Here is a 16,438-nt window from a genome sequence, read left to right on the forward strand (position 1 = left end):
TGGTAGAACAAAGGATAGACAGCAAATGTAATTTTCAGTGTCAGAAAGTGAGTAACAAATACTCTACAGTTTTAATTTAATTAAATCTTATAAAATATGACAGTAATTCTAGTCTAGGTTTTGCTACTTCCAGGAAATTTATTTTTTGGTCTACAGATGAATCAAGAAATGTTCACAGATGTTGCAAAGTTCATACAGCAGTCTTATTTTACAGAAATATAAAGGAGAACATAATACACATTGCATACTTGCTGGCAGAAAATTCTTTGATGTTGTATATGTTTGTGTAAGGCAGTTTCAGCGATTTGAAGTTTGGTACTGCTTTTAATAAGTATCAGTAAGAGACCTTAATAGAAAATGTGAACATCATGGAAATTCTTATGCTACACAGACTTCTTTAAAGAAATTAATTGTTTCTGTCTCTTACTTGGAAGTATATTTTCTATTGGAAGCTTTTGTTTCTTGGCTGTATTCTAATTAAACAGTAAAACTTGTGATGTCAAGATGTAACAGTTTCAGACTTTGCTAGGTCATAAATGACAAGTATATGTGTTTAGGCACTTTGAAATGGTCTCAGAATGATCATCTTGGTTTCCTCAGCAGTCTGCAACTCTAAAAGTTTATCTAGTTTTCAAGGCTTGGGGGTGGGAGTGAATTCTTTACGTCAAGAGCTTTAGGAGGTATGTTGTTATTTCCTTCAATGAAATCACATTTTTGTAACACAATTCTTTTGAAGAAATGTCCTATGATAAATTTTTGCCAACTTGTTGAAAAGATGGGTTTGTATGGGTGTTTATGTATGGCCTAGGAAAAACTTGTGGTGTCACTTGCATCGTTTATGTGGCTTGTTTCATCTGTCTGGAGAAACCATATATGCTTAGTTAGAGGGAATGTGGACTTAAATCTTAGTAAAACATGCAAGAATTTGAAAATGTTTTGTGTATGATTTGGTGAGGTTTTTTTAAAATGAAATAGTTTGTGGAAAACTGATAAAACATCGTTGCTCTTATTTGGAAAGGGTTGGGAAAGTATATTGGGATGAATGAAATTTGGGTTTCCACTTATTTCTTTGAAGTGAATCTAAATATTAGGAGATGTCTGCGTAAGTTTTGTCTCATTTTTACCCTCTGCCTGAGCAGTATGAGTGTAGGGCATCTGTTAACATGTTTATACTAACAAACTAAGCAGGACCATGACAAGGATTGAACACTGCCTTATGGTAGTCTGCACTGTGTAATTGTTAGCATTCTCTTTGATATTATTTTGCTATTTAGTGCTCTCCCAAGCAATTTCCAGACTCCGTACAGTGCCCAGCTCATTACAGGGACCATCCAATAAATGCAAACACCCTGTTTTAGAGGAGCAGGGAGAAGGGTTTAGCTGTGTGAACACAGGCTTTACTTTTTTTTTTTTTTTTTTCCTACAGGAATGACCTTCATGTTGTAGGTGTGGTTTGTGTTGTCTCTCTGTTCTGTTTTGTATTCCCTGAGAAAGAAGCCAGTGTACAGTCCTGCTGCAGAAGCCGTTCTGCCACACTGGGTGCCAGAGCCGTGACCCGGTGCAGTACGCCTGGACTGCTTTCCCAGGGTACCTCCTGCACCTGCTGCTGCTTCGTTGCTTTCTAAGGGAGAGGTAGGAAAGCTGGCAGGGGACAGGGAGGAGAGCTCAGCAGCAGGCAGGCTTATAGGCAGTTCCTGACACTTGCTCCGTTTCCCAGCATTGTGCTCCAGTAGCATTTGTCTGAACCTTTCGTTTCTGGTACTCCCAGCTACCTCTCCAGTCAGCTTTGAGCTCTGGTGCCTGTGCCCAGTCCTTTCTGGCCCTGATCCACTCTAAGTGCTGTGCATTTGCGAAGTGCTTAACTCGGGCAACTTGCACCTGAGGTAGGAAACTGAAAATACACCAAGTGAAGCACTTCTCATTTGCGGTCAGTAGCTTTCTGAACTTTGGGAAACACTTTGTTGAGAGTAATTTTGTCTTTACTTCTAGCCCTATGTGAGTTTACTAGGGGTCTGGTTGACTTAGTGGGACAAAAAAGGATGGGAAGGAGACTAGAGTATGAAAATTAAAAAGTCAACCCCTCTGCAAAAGTATTTGGTTACAAAATTATTGGAAGTGTTTTTCAGCCTCCTTTCAGTTAAAAACTAAGCTAGTCATCAAGGTCTGAGCAAACTTAACGGTGAATGGTTCAAAAAAATCTATCTTTGAATCGAGTTCTTCCATAATTTTGACAGTTATACATGGATGTTTAGTTTTTTCCAAGCAGACTTCTCTCCCCACTGCAGCGTGTCTTCTTGGTGTTTATTTTTCTAATGTCTGTAGAAAAATGTAAAATAATGCTTATTATAGCAGTAACCAAATTCTGTCCTCTTACTAGAGAGCAAGTGGCTGCAGCCAAGGAAAGCTTTTCTTCGATATTTTTGTTAAAGAGAAGAGGAATTAGTTGGCAGCTAGCGTTAGATTTTGTTCTCATATTTTCCAGTCTAAAGTAACTGGCAACAATTCCGCTTGCTCTGTATCATCTCTTTGCTGGCCTTAATGACTATATAAGGCAATGCTGCCTAAATTAATAGTTCTGAACATACTTGTTTGAGTTTACCAGTCTTGTATTTCTGAGTAATGCATGAAGTTTTTGATATTGCAAGAGTTCTGACTTTATATGAAACTTTTTAAATACTGTATTTTGTTATTATTATTGTGAAGAAGAAACTAAAAGTTTCATCAGCTTATAAAATATGTCCAAATATGTAAGATATTTCAAGAGAGAAATATGTGTATTCTAATGTTTTGAAGTAGTCTTTTTAAGTCTCTGAGCTTTAATGCTAGAGAGAAGTTAGCACTTTGTAAATAGTCAGGATGAGTAAGGTTTGTCACCTTACTTCTCGTTATGTTAATATTATGTATATTTACCATATATTCTGTTTCTCTAGGTGTAGTTATCTTTTAGAACAGAATTTCACACAGTTAATTGTTTTTACTTTTGGTTCAGTTATAGAAGTGTATATGGCTTATAGCTGTACTGCAAAATGGCAGTTCTCAAAAGCTTGTTTAGGGGCACACTTAATATTGAAGGCATGTCCTAACCCAACCCTTTTCTCTTTTTTTAAAAAACCCAACATAACAGGCGTATGAAAATACCAATACTATTGTTCCAAAAAAGTCCCAATGGCTGGAAAACAGGATATCTTCCAGGAAAATGGGCAACTCTTCCAAAGCTCTCATTTTTATATTCACAGTTTTGCCATCTTCTTGCTGTCTTGAGCACTGCTGTCCCTCTACTAGCTTTACAAATGGGTTCTGCCCTGTAGTTTTTATTTATTTAATGGTGGTTTAGTTTCATTTAATATTGGCTGCCTTTGGAAAATTCAGTGCTGGATGTGACTTTCAAAATTATCAGTACTGATGAAAATTAGACTCAAAAGGGTTGCTTGCCCCAAGAATGAGTGCTGGTGAAATGGCTGGGAAAAAACATAAAGTGATTGTGTAGAATGTGGAAGAGTATTTTGGTTTAGCTTTTAGTTGATGAAAAGTGCCTTCAGAACATACGAGATTGTCAGTATCTTTGCTTCAAAACTTTTTAACCTCTTTAAAGGGGTTTGTGGAACACATGGATAAATTCTGAAGCATAGGTATTGTTAGAATAATGTTTGTTTAGAATTAGTCTTGTTGCATATAAAGTGAGAGTGATTTGCACTGTTATGTTGTGTACTTACGATTTGCTATAACCTACATTTTATCAGTTTTTAATTTTGACAGCTTATGGGATGTTTTAAGGGCCATCACAGTTAGTGTTTCCACAGTACTGTATTCTTCTCTTGCTGTGCCCTCCCATTCAGTGTTACTGTCTCTCTTATACCAGTGTTGAAACTTCTGCTCCTGAAGGAAGCTGGTTAAGGGACATAAGCTGGCAGAATATTAAACACAACAAGAAGTGACTAGTTTCCTGTTCTTCAGGTGTATTTTAGCATCTTGAGCTGGCTCACTGAGGAGTCAGGAGAGTGTCAGTGCTAGTGTGAGGGTGTGTACCAAAATGCAGGACTGTTAGAAGGGTAGAAAGCAGTAGAAAGTAGAAGGAATTGGCTTGAACTGTAGCTTTGAGTGGTTGACTCTATGAAGCACAGCAAGGTGCACTGGATTTTTGTTAAGACTAACTGTGATCCCTCTTCTGCTCACCTTAACTCTTAACGTCTTATCTCTGTAGCTATTGTCTTACTTAAATCTTTAGACAGTTAAAACTGAAAAACTTGCTACTGTTAAACACTGTTCCTGTGCAGAGATACGGTGTGTTTCCTATAGCAGTGATGAAAACCAGTGTGATTTCTACTTTCTATGATATTGTGTAGTCAAGCCTTGTTTGAGAGGGTGAGTTTATTATATATTTACTGGGGAAACACACTGGATAATGTTATTTATTAAATTATTACAATAACATTCACAGTTTAGCATTGTAATGGACTGCATTTTACTGACAGACAGTCAGTACTGTGTTTCTGCATGACCATTTACAAGTGACAGAAGAGGGCTTGTTAGTCCCCTTCTTACAATAAATTTGTGGGAAGAAACACAACTTATTCCATGGAATTGTATGGTTGTGCTCTGTAGAAGAGCTTAAATTTGTCCTGCAGAAATCTTATACTTCCATAACTTGATTAGCAGGAAGTTGTTCATCAGCATTTTAAAATACTTTGTGGCTTCTCTTCTGAGAATTAGTAGTGCTTATGGCAGCCAAATCAAGCCACAAGGTTGGCAGTGTTTAGAGGCTGCGTTTTGTGCTGCTGTGAACTTTAGTTATGGCCCTGTATATTCTACATTCCAGTACGTTCTTTTCCTTTTGTAAAGGCATCTAGGGTATCGAGAACACTAAATATGTAAAAATGCTCATCAGTTTTTAGCCTACCTTTTCTTATAGGCTGCAGGGATATATATTTTTTAAAAACTCTTTCAATGTGTGTGTTGCATTAGTTCTCAGTACAGAGCCTTGATAGGACACAAATTTCTTGGATTTCCGGGAAGAAACATAATTTGTTTTCGCTACTCTGAGCAGAGGAAGAATTGAAAGAGCTTTGAATAACATGACACACAGACTGCTTCATCGGAAAGTGTAACTGGTGTCTGAAATCCTGCTTTAGGCCTTGGTGACAAATCCTGAATGCAGTCTTTCCAGTGCCCTGTTAGTTCTGCCGCAGAAACCAGATGGCATTCCCTGAATTTAGCTAAATGAAGAGAATTATGCATTCCTCAAAGTGGTGACAGAGAAGGAAATTATATTGTTAAGCCATTTTTGAGATTTATAGGTCAAACCTTTTTTTTTTTTTTAAGTATGGGGTTTTTTTTTTATATTCAGTGCTTCATAAAATGATGGATCAGCTGGCAGTCTTGTGCTTGCTCCCTTTTTCTCTGTAAGGCTTTTCCGTTTGTTAGGGTGTTGATGTTGCTTTAACTTACTGTCAGAACCACAAGTTAGGGGGTCATCATCTTCTCCAGCAAGTTCATGGCATGGTGATGCCTAAAATGTAGAATCAAAATCCTTGTTGTTTGGCTGGACTATGGCTAGAAGGGGTCACTCTTGAGTATCACGCAATACTGTAGATTTGACTACTCTTCCCTCTCTGCTGTGAGTTTGTCTGCTGTCGGTGCTATTTCCATACTACCGCAGGTATAGGCTTTTTTTGCCTGAACTTGGTGTTGCTTTTTGGAAAACTCTTCTTATGTTACAAAAGGTGTATCTTATGGTGAAGTCTGATTACGTTTAGAAGCCAAAAGTTCAGACTTGAAACAACCTTATTGAGAGGAATGTGGGGTGATGGGGTGGGAAGAGGCCCAAAACAAAACAAAAAAAAACCCAACATGAAAAAAAAGCATTGTCACTAGTATCTGTAGACTAAGATTAGAGTGTGTGTTACTGCAGTGATATCAGTGTGCTTCATTACTGCTGGGCTCTTCTGGTAGAACTGGAAAGGAAGCACTGTGGTGGGCAAATTCAGGAAATCTTGCCTGCAAGGGGAATTTGCCTTCAAAGCCTGAAGAGTGAAAGCTTGCTTTATACCAGGAGTTTGAAGGCTCGTATTCCATCCAAAACATTTCATGGCTTAAGATTTATTTGCAAAGCTTTTCTAATAATCCTGTAAAGTGCTTAACCTTCATAATGTTTTTAATTTCTTAGCTCCAACTTTGAATGGAAGAGGATTTGTCTTTAACATTTCTGCAATTGACCTCTGTCTTTGTATTTATTCCTGTACAATAAGTAGATGAACAGAAGTTTCTGATATTATATGTACTAATTGCATTTCTTGGCTAAATGGCCACTCTTAGTGGCACTATTTTTTCAGTTTCTTTGTGTAATTATTTTTTACATGCTTCATGGTCTAAGGATTGATGGCAGAATGAATTGGTAGCTTTGTTTTTGAGAAGCGGTGTGTAATTATCAAAGTTTTGATAGTGAGGTTGTACCATAGATTTCATGTGCTGCGTTGCAACCTTTTGAAATGCTTTTTAGTCACATAAATTGAAAATCTTTCAGTTCTCAGTGTTATCTCATAGGATGTTCTTTGTTTTGGGATGTGGCAATTGCTAGAGAAACCACTATGATAAATGTTTCAATCTAGCGTGGGAGAAGTTTCTCAATGCTGAATTTCAACATATGTTATGTTGCTCAGTTCATTTAATTTGGTTAATTTAGGAGGCAGCACGGGACTTTGCCATGTTAACGGCTATATACTAAACTGCAGTATACTGAACAAAGCATGAAAAAATCGAAAGGAAATGCAAACATTTTTCTTATTTTCCTTTTATTCTGAAACCATCAGTATGTAAAACTGTTAAATATGGGATGCAGGTATGAACACATGAACTTGGAAATTCAGATTTATATTAAATAGTACCTGATGGTATGTTTAATTTTGTCCTGCAAGATATTTGTTTCACTTTGTTCTGCAAGATCAGTTTAATACACAGCATCAAGTAAATAAATGACCAAGCGAGAGGAAGTCTTTGGAACATAGTAGTTCTAAAGACAGAATCTTTTAATTGTGAAATGTAATTACCAGCAGAAAAATAAAAGTTTTCATTTCAACTTATCCAGCGGTGCATTTCACCAGCGATGTAAAGGCTAAAACAGAAGTGATACCAGCAACTAATGCAAGAAGTGTTTTATTTCTTTATACCACAAACTGCAGAAAGAAATTATTGGTGTTTAGTAAAAAGTTCAGAATTCTGGTACTTTCTTGCCTCCTCCAACATACTATTTTCAGTGCCTGTTTGAGATATTGTGCTGAAAAGTAAATCAAAAGGAAAAATTAACTTTCTGATGAAACTTGCAAAATATGGGTTTAGAAATCTCTTAAAAATCAACCTAAGTTTTCACAGTGGCATGAATTCTGCAGTGTCCTATTAGAAAGCTCCTGTTACTTCTAAGGCCACAGAATGGAGCTTATAGGAAACATGTTAGTCATAGGTTCAGCAAAATGTCTGAAGCTTTACATTTCAGTTCTCTGTTACTGCTGCTATTTGTTATACTTCAGAAAAGTATTTGTTAAGGGTCAGAGCAGAACAAAAAAATGTTGTTTTTTTTTTTTTTCTGCTATCGTAATTTCATCATTATTGTATCTGTGGAGATACTGAATGTAATTCCTGGGAAAAAAAAGAGTATGTGAAATGGATGGATAAAGGAAATACTCTGTAATTAGCAAGGGGAAAAGGATGGACACAAAGACATAATAAAATATATACAACTGGCAGAAGTTTATTGTTTACTGCATTTTAACCCACACAATATAAAATTATGTGAAGTAAGAAAATTAATTGGGTAGAACTAAATAGTGAAGCTTAGCTATCATTGTGAGAGCTCTTCTCTTCTGTCTGATGCTATAATGACAGAATGAAAAAGTTGCTTTGATTTTCATTCATTCTTTCAGAATCTGGGAAACATGAATATCCTGAAGGGTTTAGAAAATTGCATTTAGAAGAAGCAAACAGATAAACTGTAAGGATCTGTATAAAATTAAATTATTTTGTTCTAAGTGCATTGGTTTCTAAATGTTGAAATATGGCAGATCTCTGTTGGACTCCTTGCAGTTGAGGGAGGTACACAGAAAGCTTCTTTCAATCATCCACTGGAGTTTAAGTTAGATGTCTATAGTAGAGGAGTCTCCATTTCGGTTTCTCTTCTGCCTACACAGAGACACAGGAGTGTAATATGGTAAAAGAAGGGGGCTAAGAAAAATCTTGCAGCAATTTTTTGAATGGATATCAGCAGGGCAAGTGTTAAATTTTAAGCATTCCGTTGAAGTCTGCAGGTTTGTTCACCCTTCTGAATGGCATAGTTAGGAAGACACTAATCTTATTCCCTGTTTGGGACCAAATGTTTGGTTTCTGTTGTAATGTTCACAGAATCACAGAATAGTTGAGGTTGGCAGTGACCTCTGGAAGTCATCTAGGCCGACCCCCCTGCTCAAGCAGGGCCACCTAGAGCAGATTGTCCAGGACTGTCCAGATGGCCTTTGAGTATCTCCAAAAGTGGAGACTCTACAACCTCTCTGGGCAACCTGTCCCAGTGCTGTCATCCTCGCAGTAAAAAAGTGTTTCCTGATGTTTAGAGGGAACCTCCTGTGTTTCAGTTTGTGCCTGTTGCCTCTGGTCCTGTTGCTGGGCACCGCTGAGAAGAGCTCAGCTCTGTCTTCTCTGCACCTTCCCTTCAGGTATTTATAGACATTCATAAGGTCCACCCCAAGCTGCCTTTTCTTTGGACTGAACAGCCCCAGCTCTCTCAGCCTTTCCTTACAGGAGAGGTGCTCCAGTCCCTTTTGATCATCCTCATGGCCCTTTGTGGACTCTCTCCAGTATGTCCATGTGCTGAGGAGCCCAGAACTGGACACAGCACTCCAGGTGTGGCCTCAGCAGTGCTGAGCAGAGGGGAAGGGTCATCTCCCTCAGCCTGCTGGCAGTGCTTTGCCTAATGCAGCCCGGGATGGCGTTAGCTGCCTTTGTTGGCAAGGGCATGTTGTGGGCTCATGTAGATTCTTGCAGTACATCCCATGATATGTCTTGCCTTTTGTTTTGGATTAGTTAGTTACTAAATTTTACTACCTTTTCCGTTGAAAGGATAATGATTTTTTTCTGCTTAATTATTTGTTACAGGTAGGCTAGGTGCTCCATAGATAACATTGTTGAAAAGTTTTGCCACCATTATGAAAGTATATTAAGTAACAGTGCTCCTTATGAAAGTAAATGTATTATGTGCTATCTTTAGTCAAAGTATTCACAAAGGAAATCACTAATTAAACTATTAATAGATCCTTTATAAAAGAATGGTGTGTGCTGGTTTTTTTAATAGAAATTTAAGTAGGGTGATTGTGAAAAGATGCAACATGTGTTCTTGTAGAGATTAATTGTTTTGTTTCAGCATTTAACTGAACCACCACAAATAGTTTCTTAACTGAGGAATCTCAAAATCCTTTTAGCCTTTTTCATGCACTTAATCTTAGATTGAGTTAGTTGGATTTGGAAGCATGGTGGTAGTTGGGTGGGTTTGGATTAGTTTGTTGCTTATATTCAATTAACATCTATGCAGTTAACAGAAAGTTTTCCATGAGAAGAGAGATAAGGAAACTCTGTTCCACTAGTTTTGTTATCTAGAATTAGAAGATAATAGAATTGAAAGGGACATTAGAAATCAGTTGTTAATGCTGCAGCCCTGAAACAGAGTAAGTACCTTTATAGCATTCCTATGTCTAATATTCTGTAAAGATTTTCAGTAAAGGAAGTATATATGATCTAGGAATGAGTTATCCCTATTAATTATTTCTGAGGATTTTTCTCATTTTGATAGTTAATCCTGTTGGTATCTTTCTTCTTTACTGCATCAGTGGTAGAATGTATATGTCATTGAAAACAGCCTCCTCTGTTTCAAAGCTGTTTTCACAGCGTTCCTCCACCTTCGTAATCCTTCATTCTTTCCATTGGTCGTGTCTTCTAGATCTCTTTATTTTCCTGGTCTCAGATGGGATTCTTGATCAGGTTATTATGCCTTACAAATTCATGTTCCTTACTGTTCATCTATAACAGGTCTATGGTGAATATGAAGATATTTCTCCAGAAAATAGGTTCACATTTTGTTAGTTGATATTCGTTGTATATAGCACATTCTATATACACATGTATATTGGGGTGTGCATGTGTGTATTTATATGTATGTGTGGAAGGGTGGATAAGTGGATGGCGAGTTGTTTTTATAACTCTCTTTTAAAGGCCATGGCTAAAAATAATTTAGAATGAAAGAGGTTTTGTTTTTCTGTTTAAGAAAATCCTGGAACTCTGGTTATTAACCCTCCACTGACCATAATCTATAGTAATGAGGTTTATTTCTTCAGTGTTGTGAATTCTAAGCTGATCTTCTTTGCCTCCCGCCCTGCCCTTTTCTGTGTAATTCACAGCTTTTGGAAATTAACTGGACTGGACTGACCAATCTTCTGGATGTTCCGGGACTAAAGTGAGTATATGTAAAGCAGTGTTTGATGTTCCTCCACCTCAATAAACCCCGGAAAATCTGAAGATCACCAGCTAAATAATTTTATTTATTTAATGACTCTGAGCAGTTCTCTCTTAATTTAGAATTATATGAAATTGCTTAATATGTAGAAGGTGGTGATCTTGCTACAAGTGAAAGTACATCTAAAGTGTATCTATTTAGTAGGTCTTTTTAAAAACATTTTGAAAAGATTATTTTTAATATGCTTTTTTAGTGTTCTCAGCCTTACCAGATTTTGAGAATCTTGTGAATTTCCTATCTGCCATCTCCTAAAACAGGAGAATGACAAAGAGCCTTATTTTTATGCCAGTGGGTTCACAATGTCTTGGCTCGTGGCTTTGTATGCTGATACATCTCTAGTTGCTTGTGTAGAGGTAGTTAGAGATACCTTAAGATCGTAATCCAATTAAATAAAGCTTCTAATCTCTTTGAGTACTTACTTTTAAAACTTTCAGTTTATTATGTGAAGAACAAATGGAGTAGCAAAAATATTGACTGTGCATAGATAGAAAAACTGCTGGGCTTATTCAGAGTTTTTCAAAATAGTACATGATAAAACCCCGAAAATAGAGGTAAAAACCAAGCTGCTTTGAATCACTGCAATCCTGATAAGATTGAATCTGTGATTATATTTATAATTATCAAGTTGTAATAGTTGCCTAGGGGCTTTTTAATATTGAGACAATGGCTAGGGGGATAATAGCAGATATGATACACACTTGGATTTTGTGACTAGTCCTTTTATTTGATTCCATAGTCTCAAGAGCTGGCTGACTCCAGAGTTATTTTTTATTGTTTAAAAACAAGAGTTTGAATTTAGGTATTAAATTAATCCTTTAGTGCTCAATTGCGTGACTGAGACGGTTTTTGCTTTGCTTAGACATGTGAAGCCGTTGCATGGAATCCCAGTTGAACAGTTTGAAATTAAAACTTGCATTAAGTAGGTTAATGGCTGCAAGAGTTGCTTATGTTTCAAGCCTGCTTAAGACTGCCTGTGAGGAAAGAGGTTTTCTTCATGAGTGAGAAAATGGCTTCCAAAAATACTGCTTCCAAAATTTTGACATAATACTGATAGATTCACATTTAGTACTTAAGCTACTAGGCACCTGAGATTCATGTCATGCTACATATTTGCCTGACTGCAAACACAAAACCTCGGATGTAAACAAAGTCTCGCTAAATAGCTCAAGTTTATGGTTTCCAGAGCAACCAACCTTGGCCACATACGCATAAAGTGGTGCCATCTAGATGTGGTATAGTTTCTATAGTAACTGTAGCTGAGGTGACTCATGCTCTGCCTTGCCAAGAGATTTCTTCAGTGCTGTATTTGTTTTTCTTATCTGCATAGATAGATGGTATATTTTGGTACAGCAGCTTGACATGTTGTAGATGGTATAAACAATGATGAACAAGAGATTGCTGCTGCCATAGGCACCTTTTTTGTCCTGTGGCTGTTGGCTGCACACTGAACTCCTTACTCGTACTCTGCTTGCAAATGTCGGCTTCTAAATGAATTTCCACATTTGCTGCTGGAAGCTTCCCTGTCAGATTGTTAACAACTTCCATTGCTCTTTGTATATGACTCCACAAGAAGGAGGACAGAAAAGTAATTCATATTCCATCATTAATATAGCTTATGGAGGAGTGGAATTAAAATCTCTACGTGAGGAAAAGCCAGACTGTGAGAATACTCAAGTGCTGTCAGGAGGGGACGTGGATGACGAGAAGAGGAATTATGTTATGGTTGCTTGAGTTACAGTAAAAGTCAGAGATGTGCCATCTCTGCAATATGAATAAATGTGTTGCAGGAAAAATACATAACTGCTTATTCTGTCAGTAAAAATTAAGTAGAGCTAAATAGAGAGCAATACAAAAGAGTAGAGAACTGCCAATTATTTTTCTGCACTGAAATCGAGCTTTTGAAGACACTTAATATAATAAACTATATGTAGCATTTAACACCTCTCATTTTTGTGAACTGAAAAAGTAATTGTACTTAGAATCAATGATGTAGAGTTTTACGATCTTAAGAAGCTGTTCATGAATGATGCATCAACATAAGGGTATAAATTGATTTCTTTCTCGGTTGTTTGATCAGTGGTTTCTCTCTGTTTTCCATAGATCAGACCTCTTAGTTTAAGTAATAAAAGAATGAAAAATATTGTCAATTTTGCCTTGTGTTCCTGAAGAATACTTTCCATCTGGGAGCATCCCAGTTAGCTATTATCTGGTTACATATGTTTTAAACAGCTTGAAAGTGTCACGTTGTTTTAGAATTAATTTAATTCATTACTTGGTTACAATCTTTGGTATTCTTCTCCAGCTCCCTGTTTTTAAAAACAGAATATCTGGTACCTGCTCTGAGTTGTTTCTCTGTGTAAAATTTCATGAAATTCTGTTCATGCTTGTTAATTTTTCATATTAATTTCTCAGATGTTTTAGTGGAATTCAAGCATTTATGTTGAGATAAAATTTTGAGACTGACCTTTGGAATCACAGAGTTGGGCTTTGGTCCTAGCATAAAGGATTGCAAATCCTCCCAGTGACTGGCTGTGTTGTGCTTTGGGCTGTTTCTTTCTCTTATTTGAGGAGATCTGCTGTAGCTCCATTTGAGCATTAGTCAATCTCTAAACCTTTTGCTACTCTAGGGTAGGTTTATTTATGCCTTTAGCTTATTTCATAAGGTATGTGATCTTAACTAAATACTAGAGAAGAGCACGATAATCTCTCTTTCAAGGCAGCTCTGGTACCGTTGCCTCTCTTGCACTGCTCATTTGCTTTCTCTGACCTAGGTCAGTTAGTTTTCTCCATTAATCGTCTGTTCTTAAGGCATGCGCTGTACTGATCATAAAGGCAGAGCTTTCTCTTCTTGCCTGGTAGGGACACTAACAGAAGCAGGAACAAAACAAACTTACCTGATCTCTCTACTGGAGATTGTTATCAGACTTGTAAAAGTGTGATCGTTGCTTGTGTAGTTACCATCACCTCAGCTTTTTTTTTTTTTTCTTGTTTGGTTCCCGCCCTCCCTTTAATGTTAAGAGTGGCCGAGATGTTTATCTTAAATTTTAATGTCAACTCTAACAAAAAAAGGTTTCTATTTTCTTGTCTAATTTTAGAGAAAGTTTAGCATACAAGTTGAAAATTGGATGTTTAGCAAAAGGGAACTGAAGAAGTTTGAAAAGCAACATGTGTTACAATGATGACTAAAGCTATTTATTTTCAAATAATATGATAATCTTGTAGCAGTTGTCTTAAGAATTACTGAAACTATAAATTTGTAGGGTTCAGTGTTCACATTGAATGAAAACCTTGGTAAGTATGACTGGATAAGATCTGCAAGAAAGGAAGGAGAATGAAGACTCCTCTTTAGGACAGCTGTGAACAAACTCACAGAAGTGGAGAGGAAACTTTTCCTCTGAGCATTATCTTACGTTGTCCACTGTTGCTTCTTTCAGAGAATAAACAGAGGTCTGCACAGACCTGTCCATTGATCTTGATGCAGCCTTGAGTTTCTTCTGTTCCTATTGTACTGGATGCCATTAAAAAGTCAGCCATGTTCTATCACATATCGTACTTCATCTAGATGTACAGTGGAAGTGGGCAGCCAAGGGGATCCAGGCTGTACAGGTTGCACATCTCTGGCATGAAAGATCAGCGTGAAGTTGAAATGGGCCAGATTGTATTTAGTAGGTTAATTTGTTACCCATCTCTACCATAATATGGTTATTGCTCACCATGAAATTTTCTTCCCAAATGAAAATGTAATATATATGAGATTTCATTGCAGCTTTCCTGTTTTTATAAATACACTAGCTGCTGAGTCAGAGCTACTCCCAACTGCAGATTCAGTCTTAGAAAAACTTCACAAGGTGATTACACACAAGTGCTTAATCTGAAAAATGTTTTAAGTAATCAAACATTATCTGCATCTTAATTTCATAAAGACTGTAAAAGGAGAATCATAAAGTGTATTTGGGAGGAGCAGCTCCACCAGCTTTTGTGAGAGTGCACCTGCAGTTCAGAATATCTCAAGTAATTCTGTAATTTTTTCTCTGAACCTTTGTACGTACCCCTGAAATCTCCCTGGGTACTTGTCTTCCATGGTGAATTGTACCACTCCCGGTCTGCCTTTTTGCCAGTGTACGCAATGTGTATAACCCACGGTGTTGGTCTGACAATGTACTGGTTTGCCAGTTCAGACCCAAACTGGGTAAACTTGTAGCTTAGCAAATCTTTTTTTTTCTGTGTTTGTGGAGGGGTATGGGGTTGGGTTTTTTAAATAATTCATTGCCAGAGTGATTGTACTGCCACTCCCTTTTTGCCAGAACAAAACCTGTTTTGCTTTCCTAGGCTATAGTTTACTCGGCCACGAGAATGTTTTCTTTGTGTTTCTGTTTTAAATGATGGTCCTCCTAGCTCAAGAGGACATCTTGTTTCATAACAATGCAGGAATGGTTAGCCAAACTTTCAGGGACAGTTCAATCATTATTAAAATACAGAAGTAGATTAGCAGTTAACATCTGCTTGGTTATATGCAATGCAGTCAAGAAAACATATGCAATAGCCTTTTACCCTGGGTGGCTTTAAAAGGCAGGGGTGAGGGAGGAACTTGGCAGTGGCAGGGAAATAGAACTTCATATTTGTCTCTGTGGTTTCTGCTGTTCAGTGTCAGCTGCTTCCACCTGGTGGCAATTTTGGCAAGAATCCTTTATTTTAAAAAAAGTTTAAAATATAGATGTGTGTGCTATTGCCCCCAAAAGGCAAATATTTTCTCCATTTAGATTGTTAAGCAGCAAAAGGAGGCTATTAGTGTGACATAATGTGTTTAGTTCTCATGAAGTAACTGAGGATTATTTTCTCCGACAGTGGCTTATCAGATACAATAATATTGGATATAATATCCAACTACCTGGTCCTTCCAAATAGAATTACAGTCCCCCTTGTCAGTGAAGTGCAGATTGCTCAGTTGCGGTTTCCTATACCAAAGGTAAGCAGGTATCTGTTAATACTAATAATTTGGCATTTAGTTTTTTTCTGTAATAGTGACTGTTAAAGATAAGTGCATCTGTGTGAATTTCTGTATATAGTTACTGCAGTAGCACAAGTTATCATGAATCCAGTCACTTAAAATAATTGGTTTAATTTATAAATAATTTCTGTGGAGTTAATGTTTCATAGTAACACCAAGAATGATTTTTTTGTTTTTGCTAGAATCTTTAACATATTACTTCCTAAAATGTAGTTCAACTGTAAAAACTAAAAATTAGGTAGCATATGTTTCATATTATCACTGTAAATTAGTGCTCTTCACTTGAAAGTTGTTACTATTTATTGCTACTGACTTCAGTAGCATGGCATTCCTTGATGTAACTGGCATGTTTCTGATCGTTGATGACAGTTTTTATTTTCAGGAATCTCTTTAGTGCTAGGTCTGCTGTGTATGTGTATCATCATTGATATCCTTCCATTTACAGTGTGCCCAAACTAAGTTTCATGTTAAGGAAATTGCAATGGAAATTATAAAACATATATTGCGTAAATTGTTAGGACATGGAAGCTTTCAGATTACTACATAAACTCTTTTGCTTTTTCAGGGTGTTATAAGGATACACTTTATTGAAGCTCAGGACCTGGAGGGGAAAGATACTTACCTAAAAGGGATTGTCAAAGGAAAGTCAGATCCTTATGGAATCATACGTGTGGGCAACCAGATTTTCCAAAGCAAGGTCATCAAAGAAAATCTCAATCCAAAATGGAATGAAGTTTATGAGGTATAACCAATAAAAATACCTTGTTGTGCATTCTGTAAAGTTGTTTTCTGAAGCTTCTTTTGTTAAAAAAGACACTCTGGGAACTTCCTTGAGGAGCTCCTTGATGTCTCCCTCTAAAAGCCCAAAGTTCTGTAACAAAACA

The 16,438-nt window shown here is 37.0% G+C and overlaps 1 protein-coding gene across 3 annotated transcripts in view; it reads left to right on the forward strand.

Annotated features, from left to right (window-relative positions):
- The window catches only part of ESYT2 (extended synaptotagmin 2), an 81,319-nt gene that overhangs the window by 42,302 nt on the left and 22,579 nt on the right, over window positions 1-16,438 (forward strand). For all 3 annotated transcript variants that reach the window (XM_086466664.1, XM_086466665.1, XM_086466666.1), the window contains exons 7-9: window positions 10,431-10,486; window positions 15,392-15,512; window positions 16,120-16,296. In XM_086466664.1, coding sequence (XP_086322790.1) covers window positions 10,431-10,486; window positions 15,392-15,512; window positions 16,120-16,296 — 354 coding nt within the window. The remainder of the gene's footprint in view (window positions 1-10,430; window positions 10,487-15,391; window positions 15,513-16,119; window positions 16,297-16,438) is intronic.

Source organism: Leptosomus discolor, chromosome 6 (genome assembly GCF_034619465.1).
Source record: "Leptosomus discolor isolate bLepDis1 chromosome 6, bLepDis1.hap2, whole genome shotgun sequence".
Lineage (NCBI taxonomy): Eukaryota > Metazoa > Chordata > Aves > Leptosomiformes > Leptosomidae > Leptosomus > Leptosomus discolor.